The sequence below is a fragment of the Scophthalmus maximus genome, chromosome 4, assembly GCF_022379125.1.
Source record: "Scophthalmus maximus strain ysfricsl-2021 chromosome 4, ASM2237912v1, whole genome shotgun sequence".
Lineage (NCBI taxonomy): Eukaryota > Metazoa > Chordata > Actinopteri > Pleuronectiformes > Scophthalmidae > Scophthalmus > Scophthalmus maximus.
The window spans coordinates 21,611,023-21,630,139 of record NC_061518.1 but is presented as its reverse complement, the minus strand read 5'-3'; the positions used below and the strand labels follow the sequence as shown (position 1 = coordinate 21,630,139).

The 19,117-nt window shown below is 46.1% G+C and overlaps 3 protein-coding genes across 3 annotated transcripts in view; 2 read left to right on the top strand and 1 right to left on the bottom strand.

Moving 5' to 3' along the window:
• The first annotated feature begins 117 nt into the window (after positions 1-117).
• On the top strand, positions 118-5,342 carry tm2d3 (TM2 domain containing 3). The gene is made up of 6 exons (XM_035629067.2): positions 118-295; positions 899-1,000; positions 1,809-1,969; positions 2,204-2,378; positions 3,941-4,016; positions 4,106-5,342. The coding sequence occupies exons 1-6, from the start codon at positions 190-192 to the stop codon at positions 4,269-4,271; spliced, it is 786 nt and encodes a 261-aa protein (XP_035484960.2). The 5' UTR covers positions 118-189; the 3' UTR covers positions 4,272-5,342.
• A 2,737-nt stretch (positions 5,343-8,079) lies between these two features.
• On the bottom strand, positions 8,080-13,410 carry larp6a (La ribonucleoprotein 6, translational regulator a). The gene is made up of 3 exons (XM_035629062.2): positions 12,525-13,410; positions 10,757-10,955; positions 8,080-10,068 (listed from the first exon to the last, which is right to left on the bottom strand). The coding sequence occupies exons 1-3, from the start codon at positions 13,310-13,312 to the stop codon at positions 8,980-8,982; spliced, it is 2,076 nt and encodes a 691-aa protein (XP_035484955.2). The 5' UTR covers positions 13,313-13,410; the 3' UTR covers positions 8,080-8,979.
• Positions 13,411-17,438: 4,028 nt separating this feature from the next.
• Positions 17,439-19,117, top strand: part of LOC118302701 (leucine-rich repeat-containing protein 49) — a 34,808-nt gene continuing 33,129 nt past the window's right edge. Inside the window, 4 exon segments of the mRNA XM_047331382.1 lie at positions 17,439-18,369; positions 18,467-18,543; positions 18,633-18,841; positions 18,964-19,067. Coding sequence (XP_047187338.1) covers positions 18,356-18,369; positions 18,467-18,543; positions 18,633-18,841; positions 18,964-19,067 — 404 coding nt within the window. The 5' untranslated portion in view covers positions 17,439-18,355.

The window sequence follows — 19,117 nt, the reverse complement described above, 5'->3', positions numbered from 1 at the left end:
GGTTTACTCATTCCAAAGTAACAATATGAACAATTTTGTCGGTTTAATTCTTCATCTTCTGTCATATTCTTGGCTTTAGTTTAGACGGCCAAACAGTCGGGGCTTTTGCTTCAGACCAGCAGGCGGATCGTCGAGAATTGCTTTTCCCCACATGACCTGAATGCAGCATCTGGTTGCTGTTGAGCAACAATGGCCACTATCTGTCAGAGATGGAGACCGGACCGAGGACGGTGCTTCAAAACCTACGGAATCGTCACCCTGCTGTTCATGGACCTGGTCTTGCAATGCGTCAACGGTATGTTTATGGAGCCAGTCAAATGTTAACACTGGCGTGGTTCCTGTATATTGCTAAATTACAGTAAACCCGGGCCATGTTTGGCCGCCGTAGCGTTAGCTTCCGGCTACTGGGTTAGCATTAGCTAGCGTGCTAACGCCAACGTCAGTGCAGCTAGCTAGTTAGCGATGACGAGAGATGCTGTTAATGGCTCTGATTTTACGGTTGTTTGACAAAAAACGTCGGACAGTTTTGTTTAAGTGTGTCTACGGAGTATTTAATTAGCCTTTTATAAAGGCTAACTGTTAATGATCGCTAATACTAAAAGTGTCACTCGACGCCCTCTTCGAAGTAAAATGATTGTATTGCAGTAGCTTGGATGTGCTACTAAACTAAATGCCTACAGTCAATTGCATGAACAATTACAAGAGCTACGACACGACATTGTTTCTATCTTCTAACACGCGGAAGCAGCAAACATTCGTGACCACTCCCCATTATCTCCACAATCAGCACCAGCACAATACTTATTGTACGTGGGAGGTTTTGTGATCCTGACTCTGGCACCAAGACCCAGTCAGACTCACATCGTATTGTGTCTTTTATTGTCTGGTTTCCTGTCAGGGTATCTGAGCTCCCCTCACGTGGGCCAGGAGCCCCCCTACACGAGAGATGCCCAGCACGGGCCCGTCATCACCAGCCCAGTGGTCCTTGCTGCATCCTCAGGTGAATACACAGACCAACATCAACAGTCCAACATCAACATCGATCATACCGTCTGTGGGCAGGGCTCATTTCACTGTGACAACATGTGAGTCAAAGGGACCCACGTTTGAAATATCACCTAGGACATAATAACCGTGGTAGTAAAACGACCCATGCTGACATTTCTTTGTCTGGGTTACTTGAGATCAAACCCCACCGGTGTATGACTCAGAAAACTCTCCCTCACCGGAGGAGTGTCATCAGAAACACACTTCTGTCCAGCGACGGACATAGCTCCTGCCAAAGCACGTGTCTCCAGGACCCACAATTTGCCATGATGACACAGGCGCACGAGGTGAAAACAGCATGAGCCGTGCTGACTCGGCTGGTAGCCATATTTGTTTGCTGGCCAGCAGGCAGAAATAGTGGTACGATCGGGAGTAAATTGCGTCACTCACTCATTCTTTGATGGCCTTTTTTTGTTGGAGGCTGAGTGTTAGTCATTTAACTCCCACAGACTTTCCCAGTTTAGCATCAGATTCAAAGGGATGCGGTCACCTTTTCTTTTCTTTTTTTTGACTCATTAGGGATTCAAGGCTTCATCCCTACTAATACTTTTTATAAACAGCGTTTTTTTTAACAAAACTAATCTCCATCCACACAATTGTTTTAACTTTATATCAGTAATAATCACCATCCATACTAACACACCTCAAAAGGCATATCACGTGACATACATGTACACTGAGCAGTTGGCTGCTTAGTTACGGGAAATACTTCAATTGAGAAACTGCAGAATTCCCAGAACCTGATGTTTGCTGTTTTGCAGTGTCTCCTGCTGATGAAGAGAACCACACTTACAAGTGTCCAAGTGGGGGTCTGTGTAGTCGTCTGCCAGCTGATTGCGTTCAGTGCAATTACCAGTACAACTGCACCTACGGGAAGCCATCTTCCTTCACCTGCAAACCCATAAATGGGGTTCACTGTATAGTGAGTAGCATCACATTCATTTTGTGACAGATTCATGCTGCATAATAGTGGAAGATTTGTGCCTTGTTTAGCTCGTTCATTTAAAAACGTGGTCTGTGTTGCGTTTGTGTCAGCTGTGAAATTGGTTGTTTCAATGTAACTTGATGTAAGTCCCCAAGAGAAATTGTTTTGGGAATATTTGGGAATAGCTGTATAGTAATTACCTGGTGTGTGTTTGTTTTTTTTAATTTACAGGGAGAGTCGGGAGAACAGCAAACCAACTTCTCTCTCTCCGTCATCTGTCAGTTCTGCTGGCAGCTGGATCCGTCCCAGTATCGCTGCTCAAACTCCACCAACTGTATGACAGTGTCCTGCCCGCGCAAGCGCTACAACGCCACCTGTGACGTGTTGGACCATGTGCACTGTTTAGGTACGATGGAGCCTGCTCGGCTGCTTTGTATTCAATGGGGTAGCTGTGTCTCAGTGCAAGGTGTTGTAGACATAGTTGCTTTGGAAAGGGAGATTTTCTCATCAAGTGTAAGTTTAAAAAAAGAGACCCTTTCACCCAGAAGAATACGATTTGGCAGAAAAGTTTGCTGAGTCATATTTCCGAAGACTTGATTAATCAGACTTTATTTGCATAGCACTTGTCACGCAAACAATGTAACACAAAGTATTAGCAATGAAATCAAAATGCCCCCCCGCTGCTTCACCCAGCCCCATCCAGGCACAAAGCAAGACAAATATTAACAGGAATTTAGGAAACACTATCGTAAATCTCATATAATTCAAATGAGGAAACACTAATGGTAGGTGAACAAATAAATATATAAAGAAAGCTAAAGACAAGATAAAAAAAGGGATAAGAAAAAAAGATAAAATAATAAAATGCAAAAGGATTTAGTTGGAGTTTGCATGTTCTCCCCGTGTATGCTTGGGTTCTCTCCGGGTTCTCCGGCTTCCTCCCACAGTCCAAAGACATGCAGAATAGACGATGAATGAATGGATAAAGCGGTAGACGATGAATGAATGAATGAATGAAAAAGGATTTAGATGTAATAAAGTAAAACAGAATGGGGTTAGGTTCATTGGAGACTCTAAATTGACCGTAGGTGTGAATGTGAGAGTGAATGGTTTTCCGTCTCTGTATGTGGCCCTGTGATAGGCTGGCGACCTGTCCAGGGTGAACCCCGCCTCTCGCCCAATGTTAGCTCGGATTGGCTCCAGTGACCCCCCACGATAAAGCGGTAGACGATGAAAGCGGTAGATGCAATAAAGTAAAACAAGATAAAAAGTATGGTAGTAAAGTGACAACAATTCCAAGAAAATAAATAGGTAGATGATTGAATAAATGAATTAAATTGAATAAAAGGTTATATCTGTAAAACAGTCTTAAGATGTCAAAATATATATAAATACACAAATATTCTCTGCTGCACTTCATCGTGGATTTTTGTTCTGACTTCTGGATATAATTGAAACACCACAACCAGAAGACCCGAGGGTTCTAAAGTGCACAAAGGGTAAAAGCAAACCTGATAATTACGTAGGACTAAGACCATTTAGAGCTTCATAAACCAATGAACGAATTTTAAAATCGAGACAGACAGGCAGCCAGTGCAGAGACTGTAATGTGCTCTTTCTCTCTCTCTCTCTCTCTCTCTCTCTCTCTCTCTCTCTCCCTCTTTCTTTCTCTCTCTCTCTGGTTTTAGTCCACACATGAGCAGCTGAGTTTTGAAGCAGCTGGAGTTGAGAGCTATACTTAGGGAGACCAAAAATTAGAGCATTACAGTAGTCTATCCTACAGGTAATAAAAGCCTACTGCGGCGTCATTATGGCTCATACAGTTTCAGTCCTCATCCTCAGAGAGGACTTTTTGCTTTTTGTCCTCAAACCATGATCAAATGTTCCTTCTTTTTTTGTCTTGCATGTAACAGATTTGTTCAGGGAAACGTGTCTCCAGTTGCACTAATTTGTCTTGTCATTCTGTAGGTAATAGACATTTTCTGAAGCGTTTATTTTGTGACTGGACCGGAGGATACAAATGGTCAACAGCATTAGCACTCAGGTAAACCTGCCGCCATTAGAGAGGAGATGATATTTTTTGGAGTCAGCAGTGTGTGCTTATCCTTCTTTTTCTCCCATGTCTTTCTGTAGTATCACACTTGGTGGATTTGGGGCAGATCGGTTTTATCTGGGCCAGTGGAGAGAGGGTCTGGGAAAACTGTTCAGCTTCGGAGGCCTGGGCATTTGGACTTTGATCGATGTCCTTCTGATTGGGGTTGGTTACGTGGGACCTGCTGACGGCTCTCTCTACATCTGAAGTGGAGCCCCCGGGGAGACATAGTTGAATGGTTTGTGGACCCCTCTGCTTCACTTTTCCTGAAGACTCGAGATCTGAGATGCTGTGTTCTCAGCACGTTCGCCTGCCCGAGCTCGCTGTGCAACACATCCTCATCCCAGCTGCTAACAGGCAGGAAGTGTTTTCCTCATCGCGCCAACGGTGACTCTTCCCACACAGCCATCAGATCAATCCCAATCATTCTGCGTCCGTCTACTGTTGCGAGTGTGCAGACGGAGCTGTACAGGCGGACTAAGATCTAGTAATTATGTCTATCTGGTTGGTTTGACTTAACCGGTGGTTCGGCTCTGTCATGCTGATATATAGACAGGGTTTGGTTTCCTGTGGAGCCACGCTTTCATAGACACCCTGTCACCTTGGAGCCGCGTGTTGCTCCTCCCTTATTGCAAGGTAAAAACATCAATGGGTGGGGGGGTCAAATGGTAACCATGGCTACAGAGCCTTTTATGGTAACACCAGACACAATAGACGAGCTAAAGTTTAATATTTATTGCCCGACGGTAAGCACAATTGTGCAAAAGGGAACACGCTCAGTGTTTTTTTTGACAAGCGACACAGTACTTGCTCCTCTGGATGGCGGTTATTTTGCATGTGCAGGCGGCCACAACTGTAAGAATGCTCCCCCAAGGGCTCATTGATACGCCGGCCTGCTGCAACATGTAGTCAGATCTTTTTGGGAAATGCACAGATATCCATCTCAAACATCGCTTGTTTGCAAACTAGTAAATAAATAAAGTTGCACTAGCAAACTGCAGTTACTTGTGGTTTCCTGCGTTGGGAGGTTTTGGAGATATCCTGTGCATTCAACGGGTCCCCCCCCCCTCCCTTTCAAACCCATGATCATTCTTCATGTTGTTTGGATAAAACTATTATCTGTGTACTGACACTTTCAGATCTGCGCTCAAGACTCGGTGGTTCCCCTCACTTCGTGTAAATATGTACTTCAGTGTCAGGTTATTTTAATTTGTTGGAACACTATGAATGGCATGTTGTTTTTTTTTTAAGTTATATAAATAAAATGTTGAAACTTAAGTGTTTACCTAATTGCTCTCATCGGTGTAGGTTGCCAGTACATTGCTAAGTGTTAAGAGTTGCTCTTTGGTCTTTGCTCTGTGAGTTTACCAGTGGCCACGCTGCTCCTGTGCATAACTTTTAGTTTTCTTGATGCTCTTATAATTATTTTTAATGAGTTCAGAGGTCAGCATCGTCTCTATCTAGTGAATCTAAGTATGACACATGCTTTGTTTCAAGGGGCCAAGGGGGCTTCTGCTGGAATGGCTCTTCTCCTTTCAGCCTCTGATTGGAACTCGGAACTCTATTATTAGCGGAGGTCATTTCACAGATGTCTGTGCCTTTTTCTCATGATAAACACGGTGAGTGGCACCGGGAGCCCCGTGTTCTCCTCAGACGTGTGACAGGAGGACGAGGTCAGGAGGGTAATATAGCGGCTGTGGAAACACGTTTTAGGGGCTCTGAGCGAGGCAGCACACTGCAGTTTAACATGTTTATTAATTCGACAGTCATACAATAGCACTGTTGAATTCCACAGCTCATGTAGAGATATCTGCTCATGTTACATGATATGTGAGGGTTAAAAAAAAGAAAAGAATCATGTCCCTTCTAGTAAGTTCTTTGTTTTTGTGTCGGCTTTTCCAATTGGCTGCATTTCCGATGCTGTTGCAAGTTTACTCCACCCTAATTCTAGTTCCTCAAATTTGAAACCGCCCCCTCACAGCCACTGCAGCTCCCTCCCACACACTGATGCAAGTGTGTCACACACACAGTGTACTCCGAGTTGAGGAGAAGACATTGAAAATCTATCCTGATTTTTTTTTATATACACCTTTAGGAAACCTGTAATTTAAATGGATTTGTAATCCAGCATCAACAACAAACTGGGACCGACTGTCCCAGCGTGTCCTCCAGCTGTGTGCGCTTAGCGTACAGGCATAAATGTATTTTTTTATTGTGATCTTGCTGAGCATTACATGTCATATGACAGCATTTGAGAAAAATGTTCCAATGATTTCATGGTAACTGCAATTACTGGCTAATGATCAACGATATGACAAATAATTTATATTAAAGAAACCTGACAAACTAACTTACAAAATACTGAGCACACAAAGAAGCTGGAAAGTTTTATTCTTCAACAGATATGATCTGATGACCACATCTTACTAATAACGTCTCGACTAAACAGCTAAATTACTGCACTAAGCAACTTTTTATTCATACAACCTTGGGTACTGCCCAATTACAGATAATGGCCAGTGTTATTTGGTTTTGCTGTTATCTCTCATTATACTCCCATTTGCTGTGACTTATTGTAATTATATAAAATGTGGTTCTATGAGAATAATAGATTCATTTTGTCATAATTACCCCGAGTAATCTTTATCCACTGTTTGGAAGTGAGCCAAAAATATAGACAGTCACGACTTCCTGGTTTTGAAATGCAAATCACGCGAAGAGAACAAAAGTTTATTCACTCCTCTCTTGCGCAATCCCACTTAGTCTGTGGCATCAGTTCTGACCCTGTGTCCACCCATTACGTTCACTCCTACAGGGGAGAGAGAGAGAGCGAGCGACGCTCACAAAAAGTGGGTTGCACGACTTCAAATCTGCTAATTTCTCTCACTCTTGAAAAGTTACTGAGGAATCATTGGGTACCACCTGAAGACACGGCACAATTTACAGTGTGAGTAAAAAGGGTTCACCCGCCCTTGGACTTCATCCATTTTGTTTTCACTGAATCACAATGGTTTAATTAATGAGCAGAGGGGACCGTTAAACTATACAAAGCTCTATAAATATGATCTAAATTGAGAATACAAATCGTGATCACCCCATTTTGCTTTAGTCATTGTTGTAGCCAGTTATTTTTCCAAGTCACAAGATTACTTGAGCGGAGCTCACCTGTGTGTAATGGAGGGGTGACAAGTGGTTTAAAGACAAGTGCACCTGTATGTGAATTGTTGTCCTGCTTTTAATCATTTTGTGCAACAAAGCTTCTTCTTTTATAAAAGCACCAATCTGTGGTGGAAACTAGGACATTTCCAGAGACTGAATGTCCCTCACAGACTGTCCTAGAAAACGACATGTTTGTGTGATAACAGCGTTAGTGAGTGGCCACCAAGAGACCTATGGACAAAAGGAGCCTCAGGGTTCCAGGGCTGAGATCGACACGCTGTACGCAACAGATGTGCTAGAGCAATCCTGGCTTATACGACACAAAAAACCTGAAGGATGGCCTTCCAAAGAGTTTTTTCAGCAAATGCAGCAGTGTACAGACTAATCTGAAAGGAAAATCTGCCGCAGTCTGCAAGAGATCTGTGTCCAAACAAAAATCTGTGGTGACAGCTCACCCAAGTCTCTGCAACTAGACAGAGTTTCGACAATGGATTTGGCCAACCTCAACAGACCCGGTCCAGGTAGACTCCATCCTCTAAAGGTGTTGCATTTTAACTCAAAGTGTTGAGTTAGGTTGTGGGTTATACAGTTAATTTAACCTGAATCATTTCTAGATATTTTCTTGATGCTCGTGTTAAACTCTCATCTGTGCCATCTGTTTCAAAAATCACCAGTGCCAATTCTGCTTTCCAAGTGTGAAATCACTTACACACTGTAAATACCGGGCAAGGGAACAATCTCACTTCCATCTTGCTTACATTGAATTTAAAAAAACAAAACTAAGATTAGATCTCATTTGTTTCAGACCATCCTGACCCCCTCAAAGTGTGTCACGTACAAAAAGCTGAAGACAAAACAATTTTGCAATTTTTGTGATTTATTTGTACAATAGGAATTTTTCACTGTACAAACACCCCAGCTCAGATGTGAAGGCAAGAACACAAGAGCATCTGTTCTGCCCGAACCTGAACATCCCTCAAACCTCCCTGTGAGCTTAGAACGATGGAAACGTATGCAAAATAAGAATAAGGCTAAAAAAATAAATAATGCAGCTGCCTGCTGGACAAATGAACATTTACAGGGCTAGAAGAGAGAGACCCCTCCCAACTAAGTGCCAAAGCATACTGAAAATACTGAAATTAAAAAAGGCTAAATGAAAACTAAAACATAAGTCCATCATGTCCAAGTTTAACCTTCCAACCTGTATGGCAGTGGAGCAATTATGGTCTCAGTTTAAACAGCATGTAAAAATGGAACTCACAGTTGACAAATACAGAAAAGGCATATGGTGATATAGCTATCAAGTCCATGCGCCTATGTCACTTACACCACTTACACATGTATACACCATTCACAGAAAGACAAAGTTGTGAGCTTTTACACACATGACGGGACACTTCAATTAAAAAAAACTAAACAAAAAAAAAAAAAAATCCTACTCCAACCCACCCATATGGAACAAGTATAGACAGCAATGGAGCATGGTGTATGATAAGTTCTCTCTCAAAGCAATATCAACTTACATTCACTCAAAATTTCCATGAGTAAACTACTAATGTTACCATGGTAACTCAAAATGTCGTATAAAAATATAACAAAAGACTGAAAACTGATGCACTCAACGACAAAAGTATAACTATAAAGTCTCAAATGTGGGGTGGGGGCCGAGCATCGTGGCTAAGAGCAGCTCAAATTTTCCTATATATCATTTTTGTTTTTCCCGGGGGATAAGGAATGCACAAGGACGCTCCACATATCAAGTCTGAGTAGCAGCACTCTTTCCCCGCTCACCAGCAGTGACACAGTGAAAGCCGCGGGTTCCGTCTGGACCCCTGGGCAGCCTCGTCACGCCTGGTGGCAGGCCGTCTGCATTCTGGATCTTTCTAGCCAGCATCGGGCTGCCGACCGGACTGCTCTCCTGAGACGCCACCTGCTTGCGCCGCTGAACCCATGGGCTCCCTGACGGGGTGAGGCTGCTGTCTGAGGAGTAGTCCCAGCGACGCCCGGGCTCGGGGCTCAGTCTGCCCTCACTGGCCAGGGGAGACTTGTGGGAATGAGGAGATTTGCGCTGAGGACATGGGCTGCCGCGGGGGCTCGACCAGGGACTGTTGCGCGGGGAGATACTGGGACTCAGGTGATTGTTCTGGATGCTGGCAGTGGTGGGGCTGAGCTTGTTGCAGGATTGGGACTTTCGGGCCAGCCTTGGGGACGTCGGGTTGCTCTCAGTCTCTGACGAGCTGCAGGCGGAGTCGTCCCCGTGGTACTGAAGCTCCCGTATTCTGCTGTTGAGCGAGCGACTCTTGCGCATCCCTGCCTCCTCACGTGGTCGATCTTTGGGTACCTTCTTCTTGGGCGGCTTGGTGCCAATCAGCACCACTTTCAACCCGAGCAAGGTGGCCCCGCCGTTGTCGTTCCCCACAGCTTCGTTGGCCTTCACGGCAGCCTCCACCTCCTCAAACTCCACGATGGCACACTCCTCGGTGCCCAGCTGAGTGTAGCGGCCGCTCAGCCTCTTCAGGTCTGACGGCAGGTCCTTCCCAGGCTTCAGGACTCTGACGGACGCAATGGCACCATACGTGCCAAAAGCTTTCAGCAACAGCTTCATCAGCTGCTCCTGCTGTGTCGCTCCTCCCTCGTTCCCTCCATTATCCTTGGTGAGAACCGCCAGCTCTGGCCACCTCTGCAAATCACTTAGCAGCAGCATGCGGCTAGGCAGCGACTCGCTGGCAAAGACCGGCACTGCGGATTTGCGCCGCACCTTGCGCCCCTCGTCGTTCAGCTCAAGCACCTTCGAGTGTCTCAGAGCATAAGCAGTTGTTCTCCAGTCACGAGTCAAGTGTTTCACCTGCAGAGAGACAGTGCTCGGGTTACATGGGTGGGATTAAACGGTTTACAAGGGCTGTCACAAACCCACTAGGTCACACGTTTGATCTCTGCAACAGCTTCTCCTTTTGAGTTTTGTGGCATCAGTTTAATAAATAAAAACATAAGCCTGTCAAGTCAGCACGATCAATCAAAAGTGCCTTCCACATCTCCTGAATCAGTACCTGGATCTGTTTGTTAAAGAGGATAAAATGGAATCAATTCACACATCCTGGCTTTAATGCATTTCTGAGCTTTAGAACTAGAAAATGTGTTGCAGAGACGACGTTTGAATCCTTTTTTTGTATTAAAAATGAATGTTAGTGAGTGAGTGCGTATTAACCTAAAGTAGCAACAGCTATTGTGATATTGTGAATCTGTGTCTACCAGCTTTTTCCTCATCCTTTACATTTGTATATTTTTGTCAGTGTTCAAATTATCATGTTTACAGATTGAGGTTGGACACTACGCACAACTGATCATCAGGAATATCAATATATGAGATTAAAAGCCCATAATGAGCCACCAGTGGGCAATATCGGTCATAGAGTACTGTCACTATACTTAAACCCATAATAGCAAAGGCTTTGTGTCCAATGTCCAGCCTTATTAAGGCAGCCAATTAAAATTTCTCAATATTGTGTTTCCAGGCTTTTTGCAGCCATAGTTACCTTTTTGAACGAGGTGAGCAGCTTGACGCTGACGAAGCCCAGTTTGTTACGTCTGACGTGTTTGAGCAGGAAGGCGTCGTGCTCCAGGTTCTCATCGGACAGATAGTACTCAATCTGAGCGACCAACTTCTGGATGAGTTCTGTATCGGGCGGCTGCCAGCTCTCCTCCTCCAGCTCGCCTCCACTGGTCCCGGCCCCACTGTGTGTGGGAAGACAACATGCATCATTGGTCAGTGGTGGTGACTCCTCTGGGGCATCACTGAAACAGCAACATGTTTCATATCATACCACCAACATTACAACTGTTTACACATCTCAACTTTCATTAATACAATAAGCCAGAGGCTTGTTGGCAGCAGTGCATCCTTATTCTGCTCTGCAACACGAGTGAAACCACATTGACTGTTTGCCTGCCTCCTCTCAGATTACCCTTGCAGCGTTCGCCAAGCTGAGTCTCCAGCCATGTCGCCATGCCTCAGTGCCAGACCTCCAACCCACAGTGTCCCACCAATCCTAGAACTGCCAAGACCTCTCCATCTGAGGGGCGCAGAGTCACAGGCCCTACCTCCCACACAGAGTATGGTGGATCACCAGATCAACTCCACACCATTTCCAAACACTGCAGCCAAGTTTTTCTAGGCACCGTTTAATCTAAGGCCGACGCCTGAGCTGGAACAGTCGAGCAGCAGAGTCAGGTAGCCCTGCGGATTAAGAGAGGGGGTCTGAATGAAATTTTGTGGATGACTCATCGCCTCTTCCGGCCTCCTACCTCGCACACCCTCAGTCAACAGTTTTCCAGCCGGCTGACCGCACAGCTGGGGATACGGTCACGGGCACCACACGCACAAAAACATGTAAACATGTTTCTAAATAGGCTGCGATGAAGTTGGCTCAAGCCTCTGGAGCAGGAAGTAGGTGCAACAGCCACATGCACCGACAGCTGACAAACTGCATGAGCCTCTCGCATCCTATCAGATGTTTAATGATTTTATACTACATCCGGGGGGGTGTGACTTCTTTTTCCCCTTTGGCCTTTTCAACCACTGACTCACTCTTTGTGCACGTAGTGCAAGTAGGGAATTTATAGGCCAGTGGATAAAAATAGCAGGCCATGACGCAGGGGAATTAGATTAAAGTAAAGGTGCCATCCTTTATCTCAGTCTCAGGTAGGTGTGTCTGTCTGTCTGTCTGTCTGTCTATACAGCACCGATGCTGCCTGCAGGTGGTTCGATTCTTCCCCGCCTTCCCACCCAGGAGATAATAATATCCCTCAAGTGTGTCTGAGGATTTACAGCCCCATTTGGGAGCATCTATTGTCCTTCCCGGCACATAGTGATGTAGTCCTCTGGCTTTTGTGGTCACACGTCTGGATTATGGTTTCTTGTTTGTACAGTATCTGTGTACACAAGTAGGCATTCTTCCAGTGAAAGAAAACCAACCCAGCTGCGCCCCACGCTGCTCATGTGCTGGCAGGTCGCCACACTGAGGTTTCGGCCAATACATGGTAAAAATCCGATGCTGAAATAAGACGGGTGGGCAACTGTTCATAAACCCAGTATTTAGGGAAAGCCCTTTACCCACTGTTCATTTTAACAAAACACAATTGACAAAAAGACTTCAGTTAAAGTCATCCATTGCCAAGGAAACACTTTGTTTACCCGACGATGATGATGATGACTGACTTCAATTCACAGTTTCATAAACCAAAGAATCACTGGCTGCTCTGGCTGCTCAGACAATTCCCTCGCAAGCAACGAGTCGACCAAACCTGGATTTGTCATATCTCCCGAGCTCGTCCTCGCTGCAGCTGCCTCCGAGGAAGTCGATGATGCTGGACGACACCTCCTCGGGCTCCTCGTCCTCCGCCGCTTGAATGGCCACGGTGATCGTCACCGTCCCCATCTCCTGCGTGTGCTGATCCACGGTGATTACCTCATCGAAGCCCTGCTCCGCGCACGCGTCGGCGACGCACGCCGCCGCGCTCGGGCTGGGGATGCCCGCGGAGCCGCTCATGGTCCGCGAATAAGCCGAGGTGCGTCCGCCCTCCTCCTCCTCGGCGGCGGCGGCGGCGGCGCCTCCCTGGCAGCTCGTAACCCCGCTCGGCTCGAAGGCGCGGGCAGGACACGGGGCGCGTAAAGCTGCTCGACGCTTCTCCGGGCAGCAGTAATGGTGGAGGAGGACCCAGGGGGCTCCGAAGACGCGCTCCACGGCTCGCCAGAGACCCCCGATCCAGATCCGACCCGGTGGCGGGCCCTGAGGAGCAGCGGGGCTTGTAGCAGCCGGCGAGACGCAGCCTGGACCTGGTGAGACCGACGGTCTGGAGCCTCCCTGCGCTTCTGCCGCCGCCGCCGCCGCTGCTGCTCCTGCTGCTGCTCCTGCTGCTGCTACTTCCTCATATGTAAGAGGCTTTCTGCTTTTGAAACGAGCTCGGGGATTGGGCCGCGGCAGCGCGTCTTCGCACTCATTCCCAACCCACAGGCAGAAGCTGACACAAAGGCGAGAGGGAGGCAGGAGGAAGCCGAGGCAGCGCATGAAGGCGTTCACCAAGGCGTGCATATTCTGTCGCTCTTTGTTTACACCCCCCTCCTCCAACGCGCACACAGACAAGTGTTTGTCGGGTTTTTTTTCTTCTTCTTTTTGTTCTTCTTTTCTTCCGGCGAGGACACGAATGCACCGTCAACGCGACTTTTAAGTAGGGGAGCCGGTTCACGTGTTTCTCTCTAATTGCGAGATTGCCGTGCCAAGGGCGACCCCGTCCCGAACGCCGCTAATTGGATAATTGGCTTTGGGCCCGCCGTTGCACGCGGGGAGGGGCGGGGCGGGGCGGGGCGCACGTGTCTGACGGAAGGCGGAAACGCATAAATTAATAGTCGACGTGAGACGTGATGGAGGGCAAGTCAGGATTACTGCTCATTAGCAGGCCAGTTTAATTACAGCTGCAGATTATGGGCGGGGAGTCATGGCCAGGGCTGTTGAGTCCACAGTAACTCTATATTCTTCAAACTTGTACTTTTGTTTTGTTTTTTACAAATTTGACCATTCATTTAGAATGTTTTGACTAATGTCAGTGAGGTTTCAAAGCCTTGTCCCCACATACTGCCAGAAATATTACCCTGGTGGTTTATTTATTTTTAAATGTGTCGATGGCATAACAACTCATTTTAGAATATATTTACTCTAAAATCGGCCTTAAAAAAACTGACCGCGTTTAAAGGCACCAAAGTCCGACAAAACAATCATCGAGGGGTTCATCTGGAAAGCATTGTAATCACAGTCAAGTGAACACTTCCCTGTAAGACGCTACCTCAGGTCCATTTCATTGCTTGCTGTTGGCCTCTATCCTAATTACCTCGCAATCACCCACACCAATGTGGTCGGCCGTTGCCAGCCCAACACAAAATATCTTTTTAATCCTCCCCTCTGGCACGCCAGGCTCACAGCTGGTGGGCAGTCTGACTCATTCTATGCACCACACGCCAGTTTGTGTACAATGCAACGTGGGGGTGGGCAAGGGAGAGATTTCTCGCAAATGATCTGAGGGCATTTCCTTTTGGCGCTTGTGACAAAGTCTGCGGGGTCATTCTCACTGTTTCCAGTGTCGATAAATTGTCCATCACGTCCCGTGCCTTATTCTGCCACGTTTCAATTCGATTTACCAGCAGGCAAATCCTGATCCAACAAGATGAAGATGATATGAAATCTGCGTGTGGCACCTGTAATTGGTGTTCCCAGCCACTTCCTCTTCAAACAGATCTCTTTTCACAGATCGATCGTTGTCCTCGTTTGACAGATGGCCTCCTGCATTCCTCTTGCAGCGTTGGTTTTCTCACCTCTCCAACACGTTGTCGTGAATGAGATTAGCTTTCATGAAGACAGATTGTATTACAGGCTTGTTTTATTGAATCGGAATAAATTGAACCTACAACTCCCCTGTACACATGAGCCTTGATATCTTTTCCTGCAGCATTTTCTTTCTAATTAGCGCCTTAATACAGTTCTTCCATTTTCAATATTACTATTTTCCCACCTCTGGCTCATACTGCACCACCAACCCTCTGAGGAGAGTATCTCTTTGAGTTGTCTTTCTGTAGGAAATTTCCTTGGATGACCCTCATCACCATCACCACCGGCAGCAGAAGCGGCAGCAGTATTTTCTGTCCCTTTTATGTTTCTCAAGATCGAAGATTCCCTGACGATTAAGGCGCCAGGTCTTGGGCTGCAGAACACGGACCTTTACGTCACATCGAAAGATGTCAGAGGGGCGGTGGTGAGGCGGCCTTAGGGTTTCTGGGAGTCTTTATATGAGCTCAGATAATGTGTGACGTTGCAGTCAATTTCTAGGGACAATACAGTCACATTACACTGAAATGTGCACATCTTCTAGTAGTCCAAAAAGTAAATGAATTATAACCTCAGTGCAGAGGCCAATCATGTAATGCCGATGTCGGTCAGTCGGTCAGTAGGTTGTTTGCTTTGCAACTCGGGCCCTGACAGGAATATCTTAACAACTGCTGGATGGATTGTATTTTTCTACTGATTTTCATGCTCTTCAAAGGATGAGTTGTACTGATTTTTGATGGTCCACGGACCTTTTTCTCTAGTGCCAGCATGAGGTTCTGTGGTTGACTTTTGTGGTTGGGAATGAAATTCACAACCGCGTCGTCATGGCGAGCATGTTGGTATACTGAGCATCGCTTTGGCGATGAACGCAGAGCAGCAGACTTTGAATACTGAAGGTAGAAATCATTGACTCACAGTTGTTGTTGTTTTTTCTTCTTTGAAGCTCCTGTGGATTAACACGCACTCATCTACCAGATGGAAGAAAGCAGCAGATCAACTGTATGTAAACCATGTATTATTGTAATTCCACTTTTATAATTTTTTTACGTGATAATATGTTTACATATGATGTCCCTGTTTCTACATCCACATGCCCTAAAGTCAAAGCAGGGGTCCGCTTGTGCTGCTGCCAACAAATCGGTGCAGCTGGTATAATTACAGCATTTATTTTGGCATTTTTCGATTAAAGAAGACCCAAATGACTGTATTCTTTGAACAATCAACAGCATATTTATTTTATTTATATATATATGTATATCAGACCAACTCTGTTTTCTTCTATTCCACATTTCCAGTTTATTTAGAATAAAAAACATTCTCCTGTATGTTTCCAGATCCTTGATACTACTGGGTGTAACCTTATTGATCCACACTTGGCCTTCCTAAATGGCGAGGATTTCGCAAGTTGGGTAAAATAATGAAGAAAGACAAACCGAAGTCTAGAGGGCAGGGACACGAGCTACAGATAAAATGTGACAAAACCAGAAATAACACCTTTTACTGGCCCTGTGTCTGTGTTTCTTCTGGCAACAGTCGGAGCTATTTAAAGCAATGCTACGTGGATCTGTAGATCTGCACCCAGCTGGAATTTACATTGTACATTTTCAATGTGGCCTGTCACGCAGGCTGTTGATCATCACCTCCCATAATAATATGTCAGCCTGTGCCCCATGAAAAGATTGTGACAGGCAATGTGTGGGATGTCCCCTTTGATGAATCTGGACTGAGCAACTGCTTATTGCTTCGTATTTTGTGAAAAGCCTGAAAATACGCTATACACAATCTGTTTGGTTGCATCTGGTGTTCAGTGGTGTTACTGAGACTGAGATTAAATGTCACCTGGACTATAGCCAACGGTAAATTGAGCAAATAAAGAGCACCAAGCCTGTGCATGAAGACAGAATCCAAAATCTATTAGTGACATGACAAAGAATTTACATTACATTACTTTCATATAGCTGACACTTTTGTCCAAAGCCACTTACAATAAGTGCATTCAACTGTGAAGATATTACCCTCAAAAAGTTTGTTTTTTTACATTTTGTATATTGTAAAGTGAATGGGAGGCTAATGGTAGTAATCAGGAGGAAATAATTCCAGTATGTGAGAAGTGTAAGTGGCTCACCCGCCATGTAGATGATGCGCCCCGACTGAGGCAGAGCCATAATTAGTGTTGTTTGTTGCACCTTTAATGACAAGATGTCCGTGGTGAGAGAGGTCGGTCATCATCAGGGCCGCTGTGGACGTTATCACGGCAATCAGTTTAATCTGGAATACACAAACTGCACTAGAAGACAGGCCCAAATAAGATACAAGCAATTACTCTCTCTTATTTTAGGGGTTTCATTGTAATTGTGTTCAGACTTATGATGGAACAAAAAGTCCACGCAAATTCTCCAGGCTTTCAAATGTTTAACTTGCGCTTGGCCCGTTTCAACCCAGAGGGATCTCCAACTTGATGTTAAATGACAAGCGAGTCGCAGGGCTTCGCAAACACGGGGAGCTTAACCCTGACAGCGGGGCCTTGGATTTCATGTGACCTACAGGCCCCCTGCTGACCCCTGTTCTGCCAACTCGGGGTACATTATATACAGTTTGTACCCTGTCAAGTACAGTTCATACAGCAGACTTCATCTGGCCGCTCACAGAGCCCGTAACCGACCACTTTGGCTACTCTGGGATACTAACCCTCATGGTGTTAACAATCAATTCATCGAAGACAGATATAGTGACTTTCCATTTAGTCACTATGCATGTCGGTGAAACTTTTAATGACGCTTGCCTTAAGAATAACGCTTACCACGTATTGCGTTTCGTCGATTTATTTATACAGTAATATTATAGATCCAGGTCCATACAAACTTGATTGTTCTGTAAGCCATGTCCTGCAGCATTCAAACATTGTGATACGAAGTAACACGGTCAAAAAACTGTCGGCCTCCCGGCATGCAGCAAACACCACTGTGTCCCCCTTCATGGCTTCATGGCTTCATGGCTTCCCACCTAGTGATGCTTAACTGCCCCTCCCGTACACACAGAGCAGAACACAAAGAAAACAAATAAAAACAAACAAATCTATTAATTTTGCAATACACACAACAGCACAGGCATTTACGTTTTCACACACGGCTCTTCTGCAGGGCAGCGCCTCAATATAAGGGTATCAGTAAATCATAACCATTTAAGTGGCAAACTAGAATAAACCCAACCTCGGCGGGAAGCTGTTTCCCGACGGATTGTTTTCGGTGACACGGGAAGTGAGCGTAACCGAGCAACGCCGCCGTCGCCACGGTAACGCTGCTCCGCTCAGAGGAAGTTGGTCGCGCCCGATGTGAAGCGATGCGCCTCGGGGCCGGTCTACTCCGGCGACACGTCATGTAGGAGAGCTCACGTGTTTTTCTTTTGAACATTGACGAAGTGCTGAAGTTAGAGCTGCTTTCTTTTGGTCGTCAACTGTTCACTCAGGCAACAAAAAAAAAACGTTAGCGAAATGGAGCCCGAGCGGAATGTCGGCTAGGCGACACGCCCCCATAAACACAACAGCCGTGTGGGTGACAGGGTGATGCCTCTCGCCGCCATGGACCGAAAGACTTTAAGTATTGTTTCACTGTACGTCAGATCAAACGTTGAGGTCCCAGGCTCGGCTGAGAAATGAACGACTCATCGTTTGTGCGTCTCGTTCGACGCGGCTGAACCGTTTGTGCAGGTCAACAGCTGCGAGTTGCACCTCGCCACTTTCAGATCGCCAGGAGTGGAGAGATGCCCAGACGCCGGTGAGTCACGATGGCCAAAGAACAACGGTCATGGCCTAGCCCACGTGGTCAATTGCCTTTGGTCCCCCCCTTCTTCTTTTAATCGTGTTTTAACCAGTTTACAGTCTGCCTCTCGAGATGTTGTAATAGACGCAGAGGTGAATTCCAACACGCCGGTGAATCGTTCCATCCCAGGTAAGTTTGACCCCTTCACACAGCCACTCCTCTGCCAGACTGTACATTCATGGGTGCCATGCAAACCAAATCTCCTCTTGCCTCCGTAGGAAACAGGCAATTTGTCAGGAGACCTGCTGTGTCGTCCCTCGCCAGCGACTCTGGAGACGCTTCACCTGACGATGGGGCCACTGGCAGCTGGTGCTCAGGCTGGTGTGGCTGCAGTTTCACACGCCGCACAAGAAGCAAGGGACAAATCCAAGAGGCCGACCAACAGCGCTTGGGCCACTTGCTACCGTGGTGTCTTAAACCTTCCCAAGCAAGCGCATTGTCACTTATCACATATTATGGAACTGCTTTACTGTTGATTACAGTCTCATACGTATAGCACAGATATGACAACATGTGTACTGTGAATTCAGTGTGTGATGTCGTTGTCAGGTGCTTCTGGTGGATATAGTTACAGCGCGGGATCGGGTTGGTCCCTTCACTCGGTTGCCCGGTGACAGTTTTGCATCCAACTTTCAACGAATCCACTTGGACAGGTACTTCTGACCTGTTATTTACTTTCTGTTGCCACGCAGAACATATTGGT